The 27,992-nt window shown below is 43.6% G+C and overlaps 1 protein-coding gene across 2 annotated transcripts; it reads right to left on the bottom strand.

The window, feature by feature from the left end:
- Nucleotides 1-13: 13 nt before the first annotated feature.
- Nucleotides 14-27,917, bottom strand: USP5 (ubiquitin specific peptidase 5). 2 transcript variants are annotated; one of them, XM_089488939.1, is made up of 20 exons: nt 27,766-27,917; nt 18,672-18,797; nt 18,391-18,457; nt 17,715-17,848; nt 17,070-17,215; nt 16,636-16,820; nt 12,500-12,594; nt 11,955-12,148; nt 11,185-11,256; nt 10,157-10,235; nt 9,932-10,057; nt 9,187-9,340; nt 8,299-8,473; nt 6,976-7,064; nt 6,655-6,846; nt 4,100-4,243; nt 3,807-3,952; nt 3,527-3,680; nt 1,399-1,483; nt 14-636 (listed from the first exon to the last, which is right to left on the bottom strand). In XM_089488939.1, exons 1-20 carry the CDS (start codon nt 27,871-27,873, stop codon nt 543-545), a joined length of 2,565 nt encoding a protein of 854 aa, XP_089345065.1. In that variant the 5' UTR covers nt 27,874-27,917; the 3' UTR covers nt 14-542. The 2 variants fall into 2 exon arrangements, with proteins under 2 accessions (XP_089345065.1, XP_089345066.1); XM_089488940.1 differs by having other exon boundaries at nt 6,724-6,846.
- Between the last annotated feature and the right edge of the window lie 75 nt (nt 27,918-27,992).

The following is a 27,992-nucleotide window of genomic DNA, read 5'->3' as shown; positions in this document are numbered from 1 at the left end:
GACAAACCAGTGCTGGAGGGGTATACATTTTTATTTGTGTTTTCTGCGTGTTTTGGCATTTAAGGGGCACAAGAAGAACAGGTGCTACTTTATGGGCCAGATTCTTTCCTGCACAATTGCTGAAGGAAGGGGGATGGGGGAACCCATCCTAGATATAAAGCCACATAAACCCAAATGTTCCCTTCCACCCCCACACCTTTTTAAACTGTCCAAAAGTGTTAAGATAGTTACATCAAGAAGAAACAGTGTGCATGGATGTCCCCTGTGGGTGACTGATTCAGTGAGACTTTTCTTCTTGTTGTTTTTACATAGAGATTCAAGTCAACACACACACTCACTCACAATCACCCCTTGCCCATCAGTGTCCACAGAAGCACCAGACCACAGCTTCCGTATGGCGGAATCCCATCTCTAGGGCTGCAGCAGTGGCACACAGACACATAAGGGTTGAAAGTTGGCCCTCCTCTTTGCATTCATCACCGCCATTTCCCCCTCCTCCTGCCATCAACTGGATCCTGCTTCAAACCCAGAAAGCAAAGATCCTAGCTGATGGTCCTCTGGTAAAAGTAGATGTAACCAAGATCCTTTGGAGGCTTCTCGGAGGCGCAGACTTTCTGGTCATTATAGATCACCCATCTGGAAACCAGGAGAAGTGGAGAGCAAGGAAGGAAACAGGAAGAGAACGATTGCTTAGTGGAAGCATTAAAGTTTGTGGCCACAGTTATGAATGCAGCAGTTCTGTAATACTACTGGTCCTCTGTATTCACTGATTTTTTTTATCCATGGTTTCAACCACATCCACTGCTTGAAAATATTCAATACTATAAATTACAAAAGCAAAACTTATTTTTACCATTTTATAAATGGGACACAATTTTACTGTACTACTGTGTTAATGGGATTTGAGCATCCACAGATTTTAGTATCCAATCCCCCTCTCCATAATAATTAGCTTCTTTATCTTGAGTTTATTTTGAAAATCAAGTATCTAATTCTTATGATTACAGAGATATGCTGTTGAAATTGTTGATCATACCTGTTGAAATCTAAGACAACAGAGGTTTTCCTGCAACCCTCTCCCACAAACAAAAATGGAATGATGAAAGAATGAAATCAAAGGAGGTTTGCATAATCAATCTTAATAAATTGCAATTATCTTGGTTTAGAGTTTTGTTTTCAAACCCATAGAATACACATTTGCCATGCTTATTGGCAGTCCCAGGAGCCAGTTTGACCCCTTTGATGGTAAATGAAGGAATGTATAAAGAAAAGGTGCTACTTTTTTCTGCCTTCATTAATCTGTTTTGGCCAAACCAAGGAATGCTAATTGTTGCTCAGTTATGTTCCCTCCAGGATCTTGCATTGCCTTCTTCTATACAGTTCACACTTTCTCCTTACCTGCTATCCTTCTTGATATGACAGACGTAATGGCCGCACATAGTGGATGTCCCCATGTGGCTGATGAAGGCAAAAAGTTGGTATTCTGAAGGAATAAAAGAATCATGTATAGTTCTTACTCTTTCAATATAATCTTACTCCACATCCCTTAAGAGCATATAGGTCACACTGAGCTCTATGTATTTTTTGAAAGGAAAAACCATCAGAAGCACTCTGATAATTTATCAGCCAATCTGAACAGTACTGAAGTACAAACCCAGTAAGTGCAGATTAGAGGTATATTTCAGTTAAATGTATAGAATACTGACTTGAAAATACAGATCCAAGAAAAAAGAAAGAAATCTCAGAAAATGTTTTTTTTCCAGTGGAAATTTTGGGGAATATAGAGGTGGGAACTACAGTAAAATATTTCTTCTTTTGAAATGAATCAAGAAAAAACAAGGAAGGAGTACATATGCTGCATGGGAAAAATTCTAACTGTTGACATCAATATAGTATTGGTTCGGGAACAGATTGCTAGGCAGCCAGTCTGTGCACACTTAGAAAGGAATACTGTGACTACTAAGAGCCAGCATGTGTTTTCACAAACAGATCTTGCCAGACTAATCTTATTTCTTTTTTGATAAAGACTTGTAGATTTGGAAGGTGAGAGGAAACTGATAGAAGTGGTGCTATCCTATTTCAGTACGGCTTTCAGGTGCAGCCCCCCCCCCCCCATGACATTTTGATGAACAAGCAGCTGTTAAGTGGATGTGTAGCTGAAAGCGCTCACCAAGGGTTCTTTGTCATCTTGGAGAGAAGTGACAAATAATATGCCACATGATTCTCTCCTGGGTCTGTTGTTCAGTATCTTTTTTAATCAGTTGGATGAAAAAGATGAGGAGATGCACATAAAATATGATGATAGCAAACTTGGAGGGCTAACAAATACCTCAGAAAACAAAATTAGGATTCAAGATGACTTAAAGAGATTTCAAAAAACAAATGCCAACAGGGATAAATATAAGGGTCTATACCGGGGCTGGAAAAATAAAATGGGAGCCTGTTGTATTGGCAGGATAGCCATCTGTGGCTCTGAATGTCCACATATCAACATAGCCCATTATTTTCAATAGCAGTGGGTGCATGCAGCCATGCCAGTGTGGCTGCATGCACATTGTAGCCCATTGACTTTAACAGGACTTGACATGCACATTTATTTCTCACCCAGTGATGAGGACAGAACTGCACCTCCAGGGATGGGAAGGAGGGATGACATGTGGCTTGATAACAGTATGCATAATAAAGATATGGAGGTCTTAGCAGATCATAAACTAACCATGGATCAACAGTGTGATGCAGGAGGAAAAAAGGCAATGCAGTTCTATGTGCATCAACAGAACTGTAGCATCCAGATCAAGGAAAATAACAGTATCACTGTAATGTGTTCTTGTCAGACCACGCTTAGAACATTTTCAGAAGAGGGAACCAAGTTCGTAAAGGGTCTGGTAATTAAACCCTATGAGGAACAATTGAGTCCGTTTGGCTTGGAAATTGTCTTCAAATATCTGAAGGACTCTGATATGACAGTTGGAACAAGGACCCAAACCAATGGATTCAAATGACAAGAAAGATTATTCAGACTAAATACTAGGAAAAACCTGTTGACAGTAAGAGATATGCAACAGTGGAACAAACTAAGAAGGTGGCATACTCCTTTTTTTTTTAGATTTTTAAGCAAACATTGCGTGGTTTATACTGATTCCACCATGCAGTACTATGTTTATATGATCAAACAATGGTGAGCCAGAGGCTTCAAGAAGCCCACAGGCTGGATATGATGACCATAACCCTCCTCCTTTGTTTATCCTCCAGCAAGAAGAATTAAGGAGAATTCTCTATGAATATGATAGGTCATCTAATTCCTTTCAGGGCCACACAAACCAGTGGCTACCATCATATCTTATGGAAGCAATTCTTTTATATGTTGCATGTGTTAGTCATGTGATAAGAACAAACAACATACTCAGCACTGGCCAAATGATTCTACAGAAGAAGCATAAATTTAAAACTGCAGCAAGGCCTGAGGAACCAATGCTACTCAACCCTCTAAAACCAAGACTCTCCCCAACCCTGGTTCCAAACTCACTTCCAGGTCCATCACGCACTTTAGGCCCTACAGGGACAGACTCAGAGATGGATTCTGCTGCCGAACGTCCCTCAGAAATATCCATGGCAGCTTCTGCATCCAGATCATCAATATGGCTGAAGATCCAGTCCACAGCCCGCTCAAGACTGTTATTCTAGAGGAAACGATAAAAACAGACAAGTTAGATACTCCATAGCTGTTTCTCCAAGGCTCAATAATAAAAAGAGGACATTTAATAAACTGAAGAGAACATTATTTTAGTTTTTCATCCTTGACTCACTGTAGCTCTTAAGGCTTTCATAGCCTGATCCCGGGAGAAGCCCATCGAGACTATGGTTGCCACACTATCTTCAGATGGGGGATCAGGACAGGTGATAGTGGAACCTGGCCCACTGGATCCTGGAAGAACCAGAGGATTTGCAAAATCTAAAGAAGACAAGAACAAAATTTTTAAAAAAGGCTTCATACATGGATATAGTTACAACTCCATCTTTTGCCTTCAAGATATTATCATCTTTGCCTAAACCCAGGAGGCACTGAACGATGTCCTGGGTCTTCATTTGGTTAACATACCTGGATCATCCATGTGTGACATGACCCAGTTCATTGCAGCCTCAGCTCCACTGTTCCCAGTATAATACACGGCTTTGCGGCAGGCATCCATTGGAAAGCCCATCTCCACTAGTTGAGTAATCACAGATTCATCCAGCATGGGGGCTGTAGTGGGAAGGAAAGGAGTTAGATGTTCTCAGAAAACGGCATTTCTGGCTAATGTAGTGTGGCCATACTGTATGTCCCACTCTATTCCTCTTTTGCCAGTCTTCTCTCTCATCAAACATCTGTCATACTGTACCTGCATTCATGGATCTCAAAGCATGTAGACAGTCACCTCTGGAGAGATGTAGCATCTACACACATTTCCTGACAAGCCAAAGGCCAGAGCAACTCCAGCTCTCAACTCTTTTCTGTGCAAAAACACACCCACTAGTAAAGCTGTACAACTTACAGAATCATGGAGTTGGAAGAAACCACAAGGGTCAACCAGCCCAACTCCCTGCCATGCAGGAACACACAGTTTATGTTGCATCTAGTCCACCCACTTAATCTGATGGTCTACCACCATCACAATCAGTTTTCTACTTATGTCATCTCCAAAACAAAGTAGGTTCAACACCCTAACAATTTTTAAATGGAACAGCAGGAGAGTTAACATGCATTGAAGATTTTGTCCTCTTCCCTACTATAGTCCTTTGGGTTTTCTTAATCTTCTTCCAAGAAACACCCACAAAGATGACAATAGCTTCATTACACATAAGCAATTGTGGAGCTTGTTCCACTGCATCTTAAGGAGTCAGGGGATTTGCAAAAAGGTTGGGAGGTTTGACAAACTCCTGGCAGGTTATATTATAGAGCCAGTGGTCCATGTTTAGTTTGCTGGGTCACATGTTGTGAAGAGAGAAGCTGGGCAAGTCTGGTTAGAACCAGCCAATTACAGTTCAGACAATGCTGTGAAAGGGAAGGGTTATCATATGGGGGGATGCAAACTAGAGGATTGTTTGCTGAAGTGAGAGACAGGAGTCAGATAGGGAAAAGATGCAGTAGTGTCAGGACAGTCAGAGACAGGGTAGAGATCTACAGAGTTTTAGGAGCTGTGAATGAGGAAACAGTTCAAGGATTTCTTGTTTAATTCATTTTCTTAATATAATAAACTTTGTTTATTTCTGGCAACCGAGTCAGACTGCTTCATTTAAGAAATGATAAGGTTATATTTATCACAGTGAACCCTCTGACCAGCACAACTATGTGACGATAACAGTGGTCACCATAAGGCCAGAGTACCAGATCCAAGGATGGATCTTGAGGGGGAATGGGCAAGGTGGGTGACAGTAGCTCAAGGATTGGAAATGTGGGGCCAACCAGGAGGGGTTCTGTCACATATCATACAAACCCTCTGTAAAATGCCATGCCCTCCTGGGGGTGAAAAAAAAATGTTCCAAAATCCGTCCAATTGTCTCTAGGGGGTGTGGAGGGCATTTTCACTATATTTGGATGCTCCCTGGAATAAAAAAATCCCCCCCCCAACGGCTTCTAGAGGGTATGAGGGGCAATTCCACCACATTGGAGGGTGAACAGAAACAACTTGAAGGCACACAACAACAACAAGGAAAAGATGGAGGCATTTTCTGAAAGTGGCATTTCTGCATATATCCCTCTGACAAAAAACTTAGATTCTTGCAGAGATTTTTCCTGCTGTCTCCTCTCCAGCATGGTGTACCATTAGCCCTCCTTATCGGCGGACTTGCCATCCATGGATTTAACCACCAGCAGATGGCAAGCCCATTTTAGCTAATGGTGTGTCTGTGCTAGGGGGGACATACGTGTCACACCACCACTGCTTTTGATGGGACTTGAGCATGTGCAGATTTTTGTATCTGTGGGGTGGTGGTGTCCAGAACAGACCCCTACAAATACTGAGATTTGACTGTATTTCAGCTTTTAAAAAGCCTCCAGTGGCACCAGCAGGTTTTCAAACAGCATACTGAATGGGACGGACAGATGCAAACTGTTTTAAAACAAAGAACGTAAATAGGCAAGAGCTAATTTCTGCCTCAGAAATCACACCCCAAGAGTGTGTGTGTGTTGTATAAATGAGCATGTGTGTACGAGTATATGTGTGGTAATGGGGCAGCCATCTCACAGTCCACATCCTGGCATTAAGGATATGTTGGTATGTGACATGTTTGCTCTGAGCCAATTTGGCCCTCAGGCCAAAAAGCATTGCCCATCCCAGCACATAAGAAATGTTCTGAAAACTTTTCACAGCACTGAAGAAATATTCAGAAATCTCACTGGTCTCATGACAGGTTCCCCATTGGAAATGCAAGGTGTGACAGAACACATAGCCTCCTTGATTAAGCAATAGTTCTGATAAGAACAGCCTGAGATAGGAAGCAAAAGGAGGCATGCAACAAGTCAGTTGTAAGGTAACAAGAAGACTACTGAGCAAGGAGGAGGGAAGGCAGGTACTTGATACACAGGTAACAGGACACAAGGAAGGAAGGAAAGAGAGAGAGAGAGGTAGGAGTGAGAGATTAAAGCTCAAGGAAGAGAGGAGAAGAATCACTAACATGTTGGAGAGGAGAAGTGAGGGGAGCAGAAGGAGTCGTCGTCCTCGTTGCCATAGAAACCCAGGCTACCTTTGGGTTCATCTGGTGTCACTAGTGGGGGAGCTATATCTGGCATCTCCTCCTCCTCAGGCTGTAGTCCTGTCCCCCGAAGTGCAGAGATGTCCAATTCATCTGGCATTTCAATGGAGACATCTGATAAAACAATATGAACATAATTGGTAACACACCCAGAACATCATCCGAGCTAAGATGAAACTGGCTGCCAAGAAGTTTTAGTGTTATCATTCCAAATAGTATGCTCTCTTATACTATCTTACTTACCTAGTTTTTTGGGCACCCAGTCTAGGCCAAAAGTGAATTTCTTGATCTGGATGACTAGGTAATCTGGGAAAGAGGCAAACCGAGTTGTCCTGAAATGGAGAAAAGGCAAGTGAAGCACATGTTTCAACAGTCTGAGAACAACGGGGGAGAAAGGAATGGTGTTAAAGGTGGAACTTTCTGCTAGCTTTAAGTCTAGTTTCTGGCTTTCCCACAAGCTTCCCAGTTTTCCGCATGCTGTGATACAGAGGATATGTGTATTTGTCAAACATACAGGTTATTGTAATGAGAAGCCCTCTATCTAGCAAATGGCATGGCTAATATGTGAGTAGCAAGACCAAAGATGACATATACCAAACAAACTAAATACAAAAAATAAAAATAAAAAATGCACAAATGCTAACATCTGGCAGCTCTTGGAACCAAAGGAAGGTATGTGGCCACAACAGATCACTCTTTCCTGAACAAGTAAGTTTACAGTCTGGGTGTACTTCTGGATACAGCCCTGTTGCATGGATGCTGAAATAGTGTGAGTGTCCTAAGTGCCTTTCCATGTATACAACTACATTTTCTGAACTTCTTGTAAATAAATCTTTAATTTTTCAAATACAATTGCTTTTTTAAAAAGCAAACTTCTTGAAATATTTCAGGTTTGATTTTACTATATGCTGTTCTGTGCATTTCTTGCAATGAAAAATCTACCTAACATATTTATTGTGGCCAAATGCACTACAGAACATATATGACCTTCACCTGGAACATCATAGTTCTTTGGCGCTGAGAGTTCACCCTGGTTCATTCTGAAATCTTGAAAGAATGTCACTCCTAGAAGCACATAGCACAATACCAATCCCCCCGCTACCAGCCACAACTCTCTACAGCTTTAAGAAAAATAAAAACCATGTCAGCTTACCTGGTTGCTCCTCCATCATGCCAATTGGCTGCTAAAGCCTTATGATGAGATCTACAGTTAGAACTATACTGTTATGCTTGATTTGTTTCCAATTATTTTAGATAACCTAAATCCTATAGTTTTATGCTTCTTAAGGGATTACCCCCCCCAAAAAAAACCCAGGGGGAAAAAACCCCAGAAGCTTTACTCTATCTATATGAAATGTGAAAGGATCTGATCCATAGGGAACAGCAATGGAACAGCATGGGAATGAGAGGACCACCAAGCAACACTGACAGCAATAGTGAAAGTCAAAATTAAATGACTGTAATAAAAATAAAAACAGAATTCATTATGAGAAATATGAGTCTGCAGATATTAATATTGTTGAAAATAAATTGAGCTTCTTCATCCTCCACTGTTACACCACTCACTTGAGTGCCACAGACTTGGCCTGCAAGGCTGTACTCCAGAAATCATCTACTTGTTCTGGAGCTCCATAGGCCTCAAGACAGGAGCTGAAAGGCACCTTGGCACGGACCAGCTCAGGCAGTGGCTGCTTCTCTTCTTCTGCCTGCCGTTTCTTTTCTTCATATTCCAGCAATTCATCTGGGGGTGAGGAAAGGGTGCAAGAAGAATCAGGTTAATATAGATAACAGTTCCTAAAGAGGTAAGTGTGGCTAGAGGACAAAGATGGTGCATAAAGACATAACTTCCTTTACAATTCAATACAGACAAATACTGAACTCCTTATAACAAAGTGTTTCACCTGCTTGGTCAAGAAATAGCAACATCTATAAAGAAATCTCACAAATCCATGATGGCTGTGCAACAATCCAGAGACCAGGGACCTATTCATATTCTACAATTATAGTACTGTATTCCACTTTAATTGCATGGCAACTTCCTATGGAATCTTACGGTTTGTAATTTTGTCAGAGGCATTAGAGGACCTCTTTTGCTGCAGATTCTGCCAATGCCAGGATTCAATAACTGGAGCCATGGTAATTAGAGGAATATAGTGCTACAACTGTATCGTGGGAAAGAGCCCCAAGTTATCCACCACAAATGAAGTTTTAGTTTTGTCAAGACTGCAAAGCATGTCCCGGCCACTGACTGAAACAAAAGAATGGCCTGTCCATCATCATTTCCCTGTGATTGTTAAGGTTATCACTCTTGTTTTGTATGGAAGAGAGGACCAGTGCTTTTACACATCCCACTCTTTCAAGGTCCCACACTGTCCATATTCCAGTTTTAACACACAACTAAAGTAAGTTGTTTGGAAAGGTACTATGGTAGTTACTATCATGAGAGCTGCCAACCTTTGTTTAGTGCTGCCTCCATGGGCACTGGCAGCTGCATGATATAATCAACACGTTGAGTATATTTAACTTTCTCCGTGGCCAAGCATTTGAGCTTCTCCTCAACTAAGAAACGGAAGACCTCATTTGGGTTTTCAGAGCTACGACAGTTTCTCTGGGGAAGAAAAATATTCAAAATGAAAGAAGAGTTAGCAGAAGCACTAGGATGATGCAGCAAGAGGAAACACTTTAGGAACAAGGCAATTTCACATCGAAGGCCATTCTACCCTTATGAAACCCACACAGTTTTCCAATTTCCTGTTCCAGAACAATTTCCTATTTCATTTTGACCACTGAGGGAAAAATGCATTGCATTGCAAAATAATCTGGAGAGTCTTGTACATAATCTTATTGCTGATTTCCTAAGAAGGAACCGACTGATTCTAAGAGTTCCATCAATTTAGACATAATCTACAATTTACTGCTGAATAATCTACAGTGCAGGATACTTTCATGTCTCCCACCATCCAAAATGGCTTCTTTTCAAGGAGACCATAAAGATCACACTCTTGCAAATTAACATTTTTCACACATTCCCTGCAATGCTGTCAGCACCTTTCTCCTTCTGGAAACAACTCTCTCTAGCTCTACACTGTTTGTCTTACATACAATTCTAGCTCCAGTCCTAATTACATTCCTAATAGGTCCATCTGAACACAGCACAAAATAACAAAAACCTTGATTCCTCAGGCCCAGAAGATGTTACCTCCACCATGTTTATAAAGTGCAGGAAGAACTCCTGAGCATCTTGCTGTCGATTGGTAGAAAATTCTGGATGGCCTTTGCCAACAAGGGATTTAAACATACGTGGTGCAATGCCATCTTGAATGTCCTGCAAGGAGAGAAGATTACATGAGCATATCTTTCAAGCTGAATACCCCTGCACAACTAGTATCTCCTAACTTTCTAAGAATTGACCTTTCGCCCTTACCTTCTGGTCCTGTTGCTGTTCCCCAATTGAAGAAGGTTTTGAATATTCCCCAGAAATTAGCCCATGGCCCAACTTGGCTCTGGAAAATCAAAGGAAATTGAAAACAGCCCTGATATAGAGGGTAAAAGTATAACAAAGTTCTTTTAACCTTGAGCAAATAGTCAGTGTTTGGTTCCAAGAATTTGGAACCATGCATCTGTCTTCTAAGGCTGAGAAGAGCCTCACAGCTGGTACTGGACTGCAACTCCCTTCATCCCTGTCCACTTGTTATGGTGTCTAGAATTATACATCAGTGATGGTGAACCTTTTAAGGACTGAGTGACCAAACTAAAAGGCATTTTGGCACTGGCTGTTACCTGGTGCTGGGACTTTGGGGGGGGGGGGATGGGATTTCTGGGGCAGGACATCTACCTTCCAGGGGCAGAACTTCCAGGCTAGGATGTCTTCCCCCCACCCTCCTGGGCCTTCAGGTTCCTCTCCAGAGACAGCTGAAGGCCTGGGAAGGTGAGGGGGGAAGAACAGGAGCGCACCTATTTCTCTTCTTCTCCAGTCCTCCTGGGTCATCAGCTGCCTCTCCAGAAGCCCAGGAAGAACAGGAACAAGCGCACAACTGTTCCTCCTCTCCCGACCTCCACATGCCCTGAAAATTGGCTTTGTGTACCATCTCTGGGGGATGTGCGATAGGTTCGCCACCACAGGTCTAGACTAAAGTGACCAAGAGTTTTATAACATCTGGAGAGCCACACATTCCGCATTTTCCACACAAGGAATTCTGCAAGCAGGATGCTATAAATTATCCCAGATATAATTTCTAGATTTGTTGTATCAAGCTTTCCCCATTCTGAGGACCTAACAAATGATTGTTAGACCCATATTCTTTAGAAAGTCTAGGGTTGCAACAGTTACACTCCTAAATCTTTTTGATTGTCCAGGAAATTGCTCGCTACTAAACTGTGGCTTTTAAAATCTTTCTCCATTTGGCCCCTGTGCTGGGAAAGGTTCCCCATCCACTTTATAGTATTACATACACTTGGGTGCTGAAATCTTGTGTAGGATCTGCAGGGGCATTCTGGAATATTTTCTCTATCTTGTCTACATACCTAGAAAGAAAACAAAGAAATGAACAAATTATGCAACAAAGATCACAATCTTTAGAAAAGTTTGGGATTATCAAGTAAGGCTGATTATTTCTACCAAGTATGGGACTCAGATAATCTTATCTGGATTTCACAGAAACACACATGTAGGCCTCAAAATAGTGAACAACTATGTTTCTTGTTGTACATATTGAGTGAGACGGCCCTTGAAGGTTACCCCAATTATGCACAAGAATACAGAGAGAGTGAGAGAGAAAGACAAGGTTTCTCCTTTGTTATGGAATAACCCTTCTCTCATGTTTGGGTTTATCTTCCAAAAGCAGCATAATTTATTTTTGTTCAGTTTGAGTTTTGCCAGCCAGGGCAAAGTGGGGTTTAATCAAAGCACTGACGTAGAGCATACCCATTTCAAGCACCTGGGGCAGGACAGACTGAACACTTATGATACCTTTGATACACACACTGAAAAATTTTACTGAATCAAAATTATGCAGATCTGGATGATGTGCAGAGTTTGGCTTGACCATGCCAAGGGTTGTTTTGTTTTTTGGACATTTTTCAGGCACTAAAAACCATCTTGGGCTATGCCTTCTGCCTTTAAAGAACAAAGACTACTACATTAAGGAATCCTCCATTTACATTCCCCAAGCAATCTAGTTCCCCATAGCTATAGACTTGGAGACCTCCTGTGATTCACTTACTTCCGCTGAAAGTCTGGTATGCTGAATATTACTTGGACCACCGAATTGAGATAGCAGCTGTTTCCCAGGTTACAGATCCCTGTATATCCAGGGCCAAAGAGAGGCTTGAGCTGCACCCCTGACTCCTGAATCAGCTCCCACTCACCAATCCGCTGATTCATATCGATCTCTAGCTCTGTCATTGTCTTGTCAGTCTGGGGAAAAAGTCACAGAAAATATTTAGAGGTGGCAAGTGCCTGGTGATCTCAGGGAGGAACACAGCAGCAAAGTCCAGCCTGCTAGTGAGCCATAATAGGAACAATAAAGTTTATATATTTCAAGAATAACTTTTCCACCCCTCCCTTAAAGGAAGAGCCAGAAAATGAAAAACAGAAGCAGCTTTCTGAGTCTAAGCCCCAGATTAGACAGGGAAGTCATCACTTTTCTCTGCTTCCTAGAAAACCTTTGAATCTCTCACCAATTCCACATCCTCCTCAGGCATCAAATGCAGACAAGAACCATAAGACTTGCTGAGGATAAGAAAACACTGGCTTATCTCATCTCACCTTTTGCATTTTGAGCATGTCAATCCCAAAATGAGCCAAGTGTTCCGCCAGGCTGGGGTCCAAAACCATGTCATCCTCATCGTAAGAGTAGACGTCTACAGAGAAAAGAAAGTAAGGAGAGAAAAGCTGAACAAAAACTTTGCACTAGACAAAGCTCCTCACTGCTCCACCTATAAAAATCCCAACCCAGAGCAGAATAACTAACTGCTGTCCTACAGGTGAACATACTATAATACCAGCAAAACAAGTTTTATCTGGCTCCCAGCAGTCCTCCAAATTTTTAATTTGGAAAGAAACTATAGGCAAGACTCTGAATGTATCTAGAAAAGAAATCATTGGTGAATGCTACAGAGAAGAGTAAAATTGCTGACAGGTGAGGTACAGACTGTCCTAAAAAGATGGTCTCTTGGCACCTAGTTTTGCCCCACAGGGAAGCCGCAACCACCAAACCATGCGGCTTCCCTGTGGAGCAAAAGGAACCCGTGAAATGCGGGTTCTTTTTGCACCGTGCTTGTGATGCTCGAGTGCGCCAATGGCGCACTCGTGATGTCACAATGGTGGCACAACTTGTGGATGCTATGCATCTGTCACGTAACAATGGTGGCACCCACATACATGGGCCACCGCCATTGTTACAGCGCCACGGCAAAGTAGGGTTAGGGACCGTGCAGTTGCCGTGCGGTCCCTTAACCCTACTACACCGCCAGCACGGTGCAAAAGGTGCATCTGTACTGCGCCTTAGTTATACCTTTTTGAGAGGTATAGTAATTGTATATACATACCCTACTCTACAACTGTTCAAACCATCCACGGCACCCAATAGGTGGTTCTCTTGCTCCCAGTACATTCTTTTAAAAACCGGGGTTAGTGAAGTACAGCCAGGAGATCATACATGAGACAAAATTGCTCAATTCTCTAAAAGTAAGAGGCCTTTTAAAGTAAAAACAATTTTACCGTATATACTTGTGTACAACTCGACCTCATGTATAAGTTCAGGGAAGATTTCAGGGTCAAACTCCTGGATTTTGATATGACCCATGGATAAGTCAAGGGTAAAAGGAGGAAATACTACTTCCATTGCTCCTTCTCTTTCCCTGGACCTCTCCCAACCGATTCTCAGGTGCTGGAGGAGAGGTTTTAACATCGGATTGAGAAAGGAAACAAGTGGATTTAAATTGAGAGTTTTTTCTATAGGAAGCCAGGTCTTGCAAAAGGGACCAGAGAGAGAAGGAAGTGGATTTAAATGGAGAGGGGTTTTTTTAATAGGAAGCCAGGGCTTGCAAAAAGGACCAGAGAGAAAAACAAGTGGATTTAAATGGAGAGGTTTTCCATAGAAAATCAGGGCTTGTAAAATGGACCAGAGAGAGAGAAGCACGTGGATTTAAACAGAGAGGTTTTTCCATAGGAAGCCAGGGCTTACAAAATGGACCAGAGAGAGAGAAGCACATGGATTTAAATGGAGAGGTTTTTCCATAGGAAGCCAGGGCTTGCAAAATGGACCAGAGAGAGAAGCAAGTGGATTTAAATGGGGAGTTTTTCCAATAGGAAACAAAGGCTTGCAAAACAGACTGGAGGAGGAACTGGTGTTCATTGGAGATTGGGGCATCAGGCTTGCTTGCTTTAGGACCTTTTTAAGCACTACTGATGTATTGACTCTTATATAAGTCTACCCAAAATTTTAGGGTCAATTTTGGGGCTTAAATTTCTTAACTTATCGTTGAGTATAGAGGGTAATACAGTGTGTGTGTGTATAAATATATATATATTAATGGATTACATGGTCATCTTAGGTCCAGTGGGAGGCCTATAGAGATCCTTAACCTTTGGAACTGTGCCACACAGGACAACCACCTGAAAGATCAGGGGTAGGCAACCTTTTTGAGCCGGGGGCCGGGTTGCTGTCCCTCAGACAACTGGGGAGCCGAAGCTGGGGGGTGGAGCTTCCACCCTCTGGGGGCGGAGCCGCACACCAGGGGTGAAGCTTCCACCCTCTGGGGGTGGAGCCGCATGCTGGGGCGGAGCTTCCACCCTCTGGGGGTGGAGCCACATGTCGGGGGCGGAGCTTCCATCGACATCCCGCAAGGAGACGTAGGCATGTGCCTGGCCTCTCCTCCTCGGTCCCATCCTTCGGCCAAAGCCCAAAAATTAATAATTAAATAATTTTTTAATAAATAAATAAATAAATAAATAAATAAAAATAATTCCTACACACACTGCAAACATTATATGAAGTAAAAAACAAAATGAGAACATATACAATATTCAAAATGAAGAACAAGAACAAGTAAAGTTAAATAAAAATTAGGAAATCCAGATCAAATGCATGCACACTGTCTCAATCCAGAAAGGAGCAAGCCAGCCCATGTGGAGGGATTTTGCAAAGAGAATACCAAGGGATGTAAGCATAAGAATAACAATATTTGCAGCATGCAAGCTACCTGAAAGTCGGAAAGCAGAGAGTTGGAAGAGACTGCAAGGGCCATCCAGTCCAACCCCCTGCCATGCAGGAAATCCAGATCAAATGCATGCACAATGTCTCAAACCAAACAGCCAGCCCATGTGGAGGGATTTTGCAAAGAGAATACCAAGGGATGTAAGCATAAGAATAACAATATTTGCAGCATGCAAGCTACCTGAAAGTCAGAAAGCAGAGGGAAAGCATAGAGTTGGAAGAGACTGCAAGGGCCATCCAGTCCAACTCCCTGCCATGCAGGAAATCCAGATCAAATGCATGCACACTGTCTCAACCCAAAAAGGAGCAAGCCAGCCCATGTGGAGGGATTTTGCAAAGAGAATACCAAGGGATGTAAGCATAAGAATAACAATATTTGTTAGCATGTGGAAGCTACCTGAAGGCCACAGAACAGGGGAAAATGCATGCACACTGTGTCCCAAACCACAAAGGCACAGGTAGTAGGTGTAGCTTCCGATAACCCCCCTCTCCCAATGAACCAACCTCTTCTCTTGCGTGGTAGTGGCTCTGACTCTTTCTTTCTTTCTTTCTTTCTTTCTCTTTCGTTCTCTGCCTCCTCCTCCTCCTTCCCCCCCTCCCCGCTCTTCCATGGGGGGAGGGCTGAGGGCAGAGCCAGGAGAGCGGAGCCAGAAGGTGAAGGGCAGGGCCAGGAGAGCGGAGAGAGAAGGGAGGAGGGGACAGCCAGGAGAGCGGAGCCTGAAGGGCAAAGGGCGGGGCCAGGAGGGCGGAGGGCGAAGGAGGAGGAGGGAGGAGGGCGTCGCCCATTCAGAGGCCTGGCACGGCCCTGGAGCCCTCGAACAGGGCTCCAGGGAGCACACCGGGCCTCCTAGATGGGCGCCGCCATTTTTTTTTTAAATGGCGGCGAAGTCTCGCACGACGAGAAAGGTCGCGCGAGACTTCGCCGCCATTTTAAAAAACAAAATGGCGGCCGGAGCGGCGGCAATCAGCGGCGCAATCGGCGGCAGGAGCGAGCGGGGGCCGGTTCTGGCGCCTCCGGGGGCCAGATGTGGCCCGCGGGCCGCAGGTTGCCGACCCATGTGAAAGATGATCGCACACACTGATATAATTTGAAGCAATTTCATACAGACCATGGAGGACATATTAAATTTAACAGAGCTCTGGTTGAAACTTCTCCTTGCTAGAAGTTGGGGACAAAGAGAAACAAGTAACTAGATACACTCCACACTTTCTTTTAATTCCAGTGTATGTGTTTATCTGAGGATTGTGTGGGAGTGCATGTGGTCCCTAAGAGTTGAAGATCCAATTCCAAAATGCCAGTTGCATGGTTAGAGAATCAGTCCAAGCAATAAAATTCACTTCTGACTTCTGCACTGCAAGAATAGATGGCCTTTCCTAGCAAAGCAGGCCAGCTTCCATGAAATTTTGTGCACCAAATTCCCTACAAAACCTTCCACCCACACGAAAACACTGCCACATACTTGAACAGTGATATTCTCTTCACAGTCAACTTTGATTAGGTTTGAAAGGCTGCTCTTGTAAGCAAGTAATACTGTACTCTTCTTACATCAACCTCAGTGCAAGTGAAGCAAAGAACCCCTCAGAGACTAAAAAACTCAAAATCAAAGCCTGGGCTCCAGCAGCTACCTTGGCAGAAGCTGCAGAACGCACACAACTTGTAGCCATAACTAAACATTTATCTTACCAGCTCCATCAGGAGTGATGGTTCCCAACTTCACAGCTAACGGGTAGCCAGTCTCTCGGTAATGCTCCACAGCATGATTGTTGCCCCCACTGCCATCAAAGTAACGCCGTCCACATAGAATGGACCCATCTGTCATGTTGAGCCAGAGATTCTCTCGCATATCACACTTGCTGCACTTCCAACCACTATGCAGGGATATAAGTACAGTATCTACTTTCAGCCACTTCCACCAGGAGGCATGCATACACTAAATCAACTTCCCCTTGCAGAACTCACTGGCTTGTATTATGCAGCCTAAATAAGAGGGACATGGGTCTCAGTTAAAATTGAGAGGAAAGAAGTCATACATTAATAAGGACCTCTAGCTTCCATCTTGCCACATGACTCCACATGGGTAAAGGAAGAAGGTGCTAAGGGGATGCAGTCAAACTCACCAAGGAGGGATACGCACACCATTTGGTAGCTGCTGAAGTGAGAAGGCATGTCTAGATACACGTCGAACCTCCCCATCCCAAGCCTGCACCTCCTGTTTCCGTGATGCAGAGTCTGCTGTCAGAATAGCTTCAATTGCACTGGAAATCTGTAGGAGAAAGAAAGGATGGGCAAAATGTGCCCTCAATGTGAAGCCCAAGGCCTATTATTGCCTTTCAAGTCAAGTCATTTTCAGTCTCGTTCTCCCCCCTCCAACACACACACAAAAGGGAGCAAGCTTACACTTTGAGAGCATCCAGGAGTGGCAATTTTGGACTTGCAAAGCTGGGAGAGGGGGCAAGACTGAAAAGCCCACAAAACCGAGAATGGACACTACAGTGGTCACTTCTAGTTTTGTTTTTCCATTAAAAAAACTTCCACCATTTTGGGCCTAATGCAGCTCTCCTAGCCCCACCAAAGTCGCTCATCCATAGCCTAAAGGTATGGCTTCTTCCACTCTGCCAACCCACAGTAACTACTAACAAACCTGGTTTTACAGAGTTCTACTAGGGCATCCTCCCACAGTAACCCTGTAACTTTGCTTCTACAGAAAGCATTTGAGACCATATGAGCTCTTTCACCTATCTCAGGTGAAATGAAGAACTTACCCTGTCTTTGACCATATCAGGCAGACCATCCAGTCCATCCCGAGGAATATCCAAGTGCTCTGGTAAAATGACTATTTTGACATGTTCATCATATTCATATTTCTCCTCTGGGATGTCAAACCCACCTTCCACACCTATTAAAAAAAGACAACAGCAGCCATTCAGAGACAGAAAAGATAATGTAACAACTTCTAAAGCCTAAACTGAAAGGAAATACCAAATTCTACAACCTCAGATCCTGGTTTAGTAGATACATAGTCTGAGAAGAAATGTGATATACAGTACTGGAATGTTGATTATTAGGAAAACTGAAGCCCAAGGTGGGCAGTCTATAGGCCATCTGCAAGATCCCCATTGTACCTTGCCAAACCAATACACTGTGTTTAAAAGAGAAGCTATTTCAACCCTAAAATAAGTGGAGGAGGAGATTAAAATAGCCTTTAAATGGCCAGCTGCATCTCACTCCAAACCTTTAGGAGCATAATTGGCCATAAACATTTCCTTTCAATATGAGAGCTGTCAGGGTTTTGAAAAGCAGATATATGTTTTCCACCAACATCCCAGAGAGGGTGAAAATGACTTCGAGATTTGTCAAAATTGTCCATGCCTACTGTAGCCCATCAGTATGCAAGGTCATCTTCATCAGCTTAACAGAAGAATGGGACTAGTTCCTTACCAATTGCTAGACGGGTTGGTTTCTTCCTTGGAGGATCTCCAGAGCTAGAGTTGGTATCTTCTTCTTTCTGTAAAGAACCAAGAAAATGCTAATTAAGAGGCAATCTCTTCAAAAAATGCCAAAGACTGAGCAGCTGGGCAAAGGCTGCAGGAGAGCACATGCATGCACAGCAGCATTGTTTAGACCTGGGTCTTTCTCCCATGTTCAAAAATTTAAGCAGACAGATCTGTTCTTTAGCACAAGGAATTAAGCACATATGGCAGAAACACTGCTTTTCTTACCAATTTGCGAGTCTTCTTAAGATGTAGGTAGACCCGCTGCCCTGTCTTCTCATAATGTTTCTTCACATACTGCTTTCCAAAGCCCAGGAATGTGTTCATGCAAATATACAAGCCTCCATCAGACTCCTGTAGAAAAGCAAAGAGAGCAAACCAACTGAGTTGGTTGAACAGGTTTTTGAGCCAGATTTAAAAGCAGCACAATAACCACAACAGCACATTGTAGGTCCATTGTACAGTCCGCCCTTGCCTTATGCGGGGGATCCGTTCCGGACCCCACCGCGTAAGGCGAATTCCGCCTATGCTTGAGCCCCATTGGAAACAATGGGGCTCATGCACAGCGGTGCACGGGGCGCCACAGGCGCATGCATCAATTCATCTGAATGGGACGCACCTCCCCTTGCGCCCCACGCCACCCCTTGCACCCCGTGGCTTGAGCGCGTATGCTCAAGACTGCGTAAAGCACGCCCACGTATAATGCAGGCGCGCTATATATTATCTGTTCCCATTCTTTATTCCATCTTAAGCTAGATGCCTCTAGCTTAAACCATGCCCAAGCCAATGGCCAGTTCATTGACTGACAGGGTAAAGGTTCCTTCTAATGAAGTGGAAGAGCAGGTGTATGCACAAGTTAACACAACTCATTGTCCCATTCTCCCCACTGGAAAAGGTGAGGGGAGAGGAAAAGTGCACAGTTAATACTACACGTTATATTTATATATATTTATTTATTTAGGTATTTATACCCCGCCCTTCAGCCCTAATGGCTCTCAGAGCGGCTTACAATTATTATTTTTAATCAGACAGTTCTTGTATAATATTATACAGTTCCTTGTATAATATTACCATATGTGTATGGTGGGGCTAAGAGGAACCTCAGCTGACTTGTAGCCTTTAACATATGTTTTGCACACTGTTAGCAGCTATGTGATTTTCTTAAGCCTTTAAGAAACAAAGGCAGTGAGGTCATTAGTATCATACAAATTAAAATTGGAAATTTCCTTTAAAAGTCTATTGTTACTTTATTTAGTTCTATCCAGTCTTTCCCCCTGGGACTCAAGACAGCTTACAACAGTTAACACTGAGTAAGCTAAACAGTTCACAGCATGCAAAACTTAAAATATAACTGAAATACCAGTAGAATCGAAAGAAAAGCATAACACAGATGAAATTAAGGTTTAAAGCTATATTGGGTGGGGTTCTTATGACTCTGGAGATCAAGGTTCGATTCTCTGTTTGGCCATGGAAATCCACTGGATGACCTTGAGCAAGTCATACACTCTCAAGCCCTCAAAAAACTAGCCATAGGGTCAAAACTTGAAGGCACAGAACAAAAGCAGCTATATCAGAGAAAGTGGTAGGAGGAAAAGAAGGGCCTTCCCTGGAGACCTCAAAATATAGGCATGCCTATATAGGAGAAAGTAGTACTTCAGCTAATATAGGGCTTTATAGGTCATAACCAGCACCTTGAATTGTGCTAGAAATGGACTGGCAGCCACTAGAGCTGCTGTAACAAAGGAGCTAGCTGCATGTTCCCTGTGAAGAGCTGTAGTTCACAATCTGGCTGCAGCTCTTTTTTTTTTCTACTGATGTTTCAAAGGCAGTCCCACACAAAGCATGATATAATAATCCAAAACATAGCCCTGGCCAATTCCAACATCTCTAAGAACTATGGAAATGCACTCCTGACCACTGCAGAAGCCTGAATTTCCAGGCTCAGGCTTGAAACCAGGAGTATACCCAAGTTACGGACCTGTGCTCAGGTCCGTAATTTTCTAATGCTGAGGTGGAATCTCTTTTCCTGTAGTTTGAATCCACTGTTCCAGGTCCTAGTCTCTGGAGCAGCAGAAAACAAGCTTGCTCCATCTTCAAATATTTAAACATGGCTATCATATCACCTCTTAACCTTCTCTTCTCCGGATTAAACATATCCAGCTCCCTAAGTCTCTTCTCATAAGGCATGGTTTCCAGACCTTTCACCATTTTGGTCACCCTCCTTTGGACATGCTCCAGCTTCTCAACATCCTTTTTGAATTGTGGTACCCAGACCGGAACAAGTATTCCAGGTGATGCCTGACCAAAGCAGAATATACTGACACTATTACTTTCCTTGATCTAGACACTATGCTTCTACTGATAAAGACTAGAATTGCATTGGCTTTTTTAGCTGGCACATCACACTGTTGACTCATGTTTAACTTGTGGTCTACTTGGACTCCTAGGTCCCTTTCACATGTAGTCTCCTTAAGCCAGGTGTCCCCCATCCTATATCTATGCATTTCATTTTTTCTGCCCTAACTGAAGTACCTTACACTCATCCCTGTTGAAATTCCTTTTGTTAATTTTGGCCAGCTTCCTAATCTATTAAAGTCATTGTGAATTTTGATCCTGTCCTCTAGGGTATTAGCTACTTCTCCTAATTTGGTGTCATCTGCAAACTTGATAAGCATGCTCCGTATTCTTTTATCCAAGTCGATGATGTTGAATAGCACTGGGCCCAGGACAGAACCCTGGGGCACCCCACTTGTCACATCTTTCTATGATGAAGAGGAACCACTGCTGAGCACCCTTTGGGTTCAACCGGTCAACCAATTACGAATCCACCTAACAGTTGCATTGTACAGCCCACATTTTACTAGCTTGTTTGCACGAGCAGCATTCTTCAATTCAATTTGCATTCCTTCTTCAATATTCCCCCCCTCCATGTTTTCTCTCTCACCTCCCATTGAACTTCAGCCTCTCCTTTCACTGCTCCTGGCCCCTTGAAAGTCTTCTCATATTGGAATAACAAGGCCATTACACATCACCATTCTAGCTTTCTCACAGGGGCACCACCGACATCCTAGCCCAACCTCAAGACCAATAGGGGACTGAGGTTAAGCAACTTAATGTGACATCTGCCGTTGGCTCCTTACATGCAGACACAGTCAAGAGAAAGATGCTCCTGTAAGAATCCCTCTGCCTGATAACTATGACTAAGATTGTGGTTAAAACATTTTCCCCATTTCATATGGCAGTAACCACCCCTAAATACAAAGGATAGCCTTCTCCCCTGGGAAAGGAGCTTGTGCCAATTCACACCTCCTTTCCTATCCCATGGGGCAGTGGATAGATGATGATCACACATTTGAAATCAGCTTCCTGCCAATGTGAAAATGGACAAAGTTTAAGTTCAATTAAATATGCTTTAACCTAAAATTCCCCATCAAGGATAACTATGCTCATCTGCTTCATTAATCTGTACCTGTCAACCACCCTCGCAAGTATAAAGTTAGAGATGCAGCTGTCTAGCCCACAATTTTGTCTAAAGACCTTCACATCTATCATGAAGACTATGTGAGTTGCCTGAGTGTAGGATATATTTGTTTATGGCATTTTATGCTGCTTATTTCCTGCACTCCCCCATCTTAGCCTGAAATTAACCTTCTAATTCTGACTCTAATGTTGACTGAATGTTTGCATAGCCTATCGATATAGGCCATCTATCTACGAGACCATTTGCCTACGCTACTGAATTAATGGGAAGGTAAGAGGAGTATGTTTAGGATCTCTGCTGCGAGTGTTTCCATATTAATTAATCCCTACGTATACATATCTCAGATGTAGGTAAAATTGAGTAATGGCAGCTAAGCATTAGAAATCAAGATGTGTTTCAGCACAGTCTATTCTGCAAGACAGATAAAGTGGTAGCTTAATTATGAAGGTCATAGAGACTGAGCAACAGTTGCTGTGTGGCTTTTTCTATACCCTTGCGCAGCCAAAGAACATCTGTCCTGGGGCCAGAAACTGCCCCTTTCTATGTGCCTCCTCTTTCTTAGGGTCTGGGATGGTTTGTGGGTGGGAACTGATAGAGAAAGCTGCATTCAGCACAAAGAATAGCCAGTCAGTAACTCCTATTTCTCCTTATGATATGTGTGAGGTGGTGGACTTGGGGAAGTCTTCATCTTAACCAGTTTCAGCCTCTGCTGCTGAGGAAGTCCTAAGATATCCACAGATGGCAGAAAACTATCGTAGATATAGATCTCATCAAATGGGCTGGCAAATTGGTATAGGATTTCACAACTTGCCTAGCAGAATGTCAAAACTATCTAGAACAGTGATAGTCTGTGGGCTGATGCTGGTCTGTGAGATGTTGGCTGCTGCTCCATACAAACCTTTCAGGAAAAATAAAGAATAGTGGTAGCCAAGGGGCACAAATATAGTGCCAGTTCCTGGCACATTGGGGGAAAAACCCTGCAGGCCCACCACCTCAGATAGATTACGAAACACTGTTTTGGGGATTTAAAACTATTATGGAAGTACAGCTATCCAACAGAGACAACTCTAAATAGTCTGAACAACCCCCAACTCTTCCAACAGTGGCCTATCAGGGATCTTACAACTAGAGAAGCACCCAAATCTGAATAAGCCTCAGGAGAACATGTCATGGAAAGACTGGATGGCATCCACATAACTGATATCTGAATATTGTGTAGAGTTCTCATCATGGCACCTGAGGAAGAATACTGTAGTAATGGCCAAAACTCCAGAAAAGTGCAACCAAGATTATGAAAGGACAGGAACAACTCTAGCACAAGGAAATATTACCACATTTTGAGCTATTCACTTAGTAAAAAGGAGCGCTATTAGAAAGGTACATAAAATTATGCACCATATAGAAAACACTGATAGAGAATATCTTCTCTTTCTCATTATACCACAACCCTGGGTCACCTACTGAACCTGGATGGTGGGAGGAAGCTTCAGGATACAAAAAAGGAATAGGTAAAAACAGTACATATTTAATGTGAAGTTGAAGGCTTTCATGGCCGGCATCCATAGTTTTTTTGTGGGTTTTCTGGGCTATGTGGTCATGTTCTAGAAGAGTTTCTTCCTGACGTTTCGCCAGCATCTGTGGCTGAAGCATCTCTGAAGATGCCAGCCACAGATGCTGGCGAAACGTCAGGAAGAAACTCTTCTAGAACATGGCCACATAGCCCAAAAAACCCACAAAAAACTATAGTACATATTTAAATACACTCTCAATAGATGTAGCAATAGCTCTTTACTTCTATGGTTTTCAAAGGGGGCTGAACAAATTCATGGAGAATAAATTATTAACAGCCACTAGACATGGTGGAACCATATACTAATATATTCCTCTGTACATCAGTTGCTGAAGAACGCTGTTACATTTACATCATCCTTGCAGGCTACATATAGGTAACTGTTGTTTCTGAGGAATATGGGTGTTATTTTTATTTACAAAACACCATGAAGGTACAATGAACAATACAATGAAAAACACAACAAGTGTGTATTTATATTACTGTTTTGATTGAGCTTCCAAATTATAGGTTGAGAGTTAATAATACCAACTTTGAATATACAGTTACAGAGGAGGCTGAGGGACCAGTATCATCATTATTTAATAACTTTGTTGTTGTTTCTTTAACTTGAAAGCAGCTCTGGATAGATTCATAAGATCCGAACATAACTATATGTAGTCTATATGATTATATGCACAGCACTACTTCAGTGTTGTTGTTAATATTAGGAGCATAAGTAATGACAGGACTACATTGTCAGTAAAAAAAATCATTCCACTTATAGAGAGCCTTTTCAGATGACTATCACTGACTGATAAACAAGTGTTTACCTGTTCAGGGTATCTCCTCAAGGCTGCAATTCTCTGTCACAGGGATGTATTTTGACAGGGCTCAAAAGGAAACATGCTGGCAACGTGTTATTCCTCCAGCAAAAACAGAGTAATTGCTGCACTGATATCAAGATGACATATTATAATGCCTCCCCAATCAGTGCAACAAAACAGTCCCTTCTTTTGTCAAGTTGATGCTTTAATATCACCATGCTCAATCTGTTAAATGGACAGACAGCAAATAGCTGAAAATGACAAATCTCAGACACAAAGCAAGACGCCCCTTGCCACTCTTTAAGTGAGAGTTTAGAGATCAGATTTCATGTGATCTTACTCTCAAGATGAAGCTGTCAATCAAGATGATGAGACTATCCTGTTCCATCTCACCTGAAAACTATCATTTACACATCAAGCAAAGTCTTTAGCTGGTGGTAAAATGCACCTCACCTCACTCATCTTTAAGGTTTCCTTTTAAAAAGGAAAGAAAGGGATAAGCAGTGGGCAACTTCAATCCCTCATGCACAGGCTGGATGGCCCTTTATGGTCTTTGTTGTTGTTATGTGTCTCCAAGACATTTCTGATTTATGGCAACCCAATCAGGGTCTTCTTGGTAAGTTTCTTCAGAAGGGGCTTGCCACTGTCATCTTCTGAGGCTGAGAGAGTGCAACCAAGATCACCTAGTGGGTTTCCGTGACTGAGCCAGGATTTGACCCTGGTCTCCAAAGTCCTAGTCCAGTGATGGCGAACCTATGGCATGTGTGCCAGAGGTGGCACTCGGAGCCCTGTCTGTGGGCACACATGCTTTAGCCCTAGTACAGAGTTTGCCAGAGTTTCTTACTAGAAAGCCAGAGGGATGTGGCACTTTGCAATAAATAAGTGGGGTCCGGGTTGCAGTTTGGGCACTCGGTCTGTAAAAGGGTCTCCATCACTGAAACAACTATGCCTTGCTGGGATTTTACTGCACATTTATCAAAAAGTCTAGGATGCGGTAGGAATGTTCTAGAAGTGCTTGAAATCAGAATCCAGAGACATAAGTGCCTTCTTGTGTCTCTTCTCACTGTCTTTCTTCTCACCTCCCATTTCCAGTAATAGGAAGACTGAAAAATGAAACATGATGCTCTTCTGCTGCTTGGAAGCAGGGTGAGAACATGTCCTAACCACAAAGGATCACAAAGCAATGCAAAATGTACTGGCTTCTGCTTTCAGGACCTTTGAGAAAAATGGAGGACGTTACCCAATAAAAGCTAAAAACACTGATATGAATATAAGCTCATGCTTCTCAGTCATGCTCAAGATGGAGGGCATTCTGGAATTCTTCCTGGGAAGAAGGCAGAGGTGGAGGACACATCCTATAGTAAAGGAAGACGCTTTGCTTGGAAGAGAATCATCCATCCCTTCTCTTCTCCTTATCTAGAATGTGGTAGAAATAATTCAAAAGTGGGTGCTTAAAACTGGAATCCACAGACCTAAGTGCCTTCTTGTGTCTCCTCACTGGGCCTCTCATTTCCAGAGAGCCAGTACGGTCTAGCGGTTTGAGTCTTGGTCTAAAACACACCAGTTTGGGACTGAATGAACTGCCCTGGCTCAGTACTAGGGAATTCTGGGAACTGTAGTTTGTTGTGGCACCAGAGCTCTCCGACAGAGAAGGCTAAATGTCTCACAAAACTACTCTAGCATCGAGCCAGAGCAGTTAAAGCGGTCTCAGTCTGCAGTGTGTCTTGGACCTTAGCCACAGGTAAATGTGACTAAGATCAAGTTCACGCCACACTGTTATAGCGCTGTTGTCCCATTTTAATTGCTAAGGTTTCCTCTTGTGGAATTCTGGGATTTGTAGTTCAGTGAAGCCTAAGAGCTCTTTCGCTGAGAATTCTAAATGCTCACAACAACAACAACAACAACAACAACAACAACAAAGGTCCAAAACAGACTGCAGAAATAATCCAGTCTGACACTGATTTAATAGCCTGGCTCAGTGCTAGGGAATTCTGGGAGCTGTTGTTTATTGTGGTGCCAGAACTCTCTGACAGAATCATAGAGGCCTAGAGTTGGAAGAGACCACAAGGACCCTCCAGTCCAACCCATTCTGCCATGCAGGAACTCACAATCAAAGCATCCCTGACAGATGGCCATCCAGCCTCTGTTTAAAGACCTCCAAGGAAGGAGACTCAACCACACTCCGGGGGAGTTTGTTCCACTGTTGAACAGCCCTTACTGTCAGGAAGTTCCTCCTAATGTTGAGGAGGAATCTCTTTTCCTGGAGCTTGCATCCATTGCTCCTTGTTCTAGTCTCTGGAGCAGCAGAAAACAAGCTTGCTCCCTCCTCAATATGACATCCCTTCAAGTATTTAAACAGGGCTCAAACTAAACATCCCCAGCTCCCTAAATCGTTCCTTGTAGGGCATGGTTTCCAGACCTTTCACCATTTTAGTCACCCTCCTTTGGACACGCTCCAGTTTCTCAATGTCCTTTTTGAATTGTGGTGCCCAGAACTGGACACAATATTCCAGGTGAGGCCTGACCAAAGCAGAATACAGTGGCACTATTACTTCCCTTGATCTAGACACTATACTTCTATGGATGCAGCCTAAAATCGCATTGGCCTTGTTAGCTGCTGCATCACACTGTTGACTTTGGACACGTTCCAGTTTCTCAACATCCTTTAGAAGGTTCAATGCCTTCTCACAAAACTACAGTTCCCAGAATTCCCTAGCACTAAGCCAAGGCAGTTAAAGGAGTCTCACACCGGATTATTTCTGCAGTGTGAAACGGACCTACGACTCTTGAGAGCAGGGTTCGAATCTCAGTCACAGGACTCCTTGGGCAGGTGACACTCTCTCAGAGGAAAGCAATCATGGCAAACCCCTCCTGGACCACATTTTGCCACCAAAGACCCACGACAAGGGCGGAACCCCAGCGCCGCAGCACAAGTGGGGCCCGGACCCTAGAGAGCGGGCACAGTCCTCCGCCCCGAAGGACTCTGGGAGTTGCAGTCCCTGAGAGCTAGCGCCGGACCCACAGTGCCAGAGACAAGACTCCACTTCCCAGCATGCACCTCGAGGCACGCTTGCACCGTTCCCCCGAGGCTTCTTCAGCAATCTGAGGCGCAGCGGCATCAAGGCACGAAAACTACAACGCCCAGCATGCCCCGTGCCTACTTCCGGCTGCTCTTAACCTGAGAAGGCGAGGGTTCGCGGCTGACACAGAAGCGCAGCAATCGACAAGCCGCCGCCTAAAGGAACATGTCGTTTGAAGGCCGCTGAGGCCTTTGGGACTTGTAGTCCTTCACCAGCCCCCCCCCCAGCGGGAGTGTTCAAAGGGAGAGACTCCTCAGGAAGAATACAAGCCCCAGAAGCCCTTGCGCGGCCTCCTGTACTCTTTCCCCAGCGGCCGGAATCTGTGGCGGCGACAACCTAACCCCCCTTGCGTCTCGTGTCCTGCTTGTCCCCGCGTGCCGCTTACCGGCGTGTCGAAGGAGAAGGCGCACTCGTCCTTGTGGACGCGGTCCCCGGCCTTGGGCACTCGGATGGACGGCAGCACCGAGAGGAGCGCTTCGCTCAGCTCCGCCATGACAACTGCTTTTTGAGGCTCCGCCCACCGCCACCCTCTAAGCCAATCAGAGATCAGGAAACGGCTGCCTCCGCTAACCAATCAGCATCTCGGAAAGACGAGGTTGGGCCAATCCGCAA

This window comes from Sceloporus occidentalis, unplaced genomic scaffold, assembly GCF_023333645.1.
Source record: "Sceloporus occidentalis isolate IW3139 unplaced genomic scaffold, rSceOcc1.0.p SCAF_1, whole genome shotgun sequence".
Lineage (NCBI taxonomy): Eukaryota > Metazoa > Chordata > Lepidosauria > Squamata > Phrynosomatidae > Sceloporus > Sceloporus occidentalis.
This window is presented reverse-complemented; position numbering and strand designations above follow the sequence as displayed.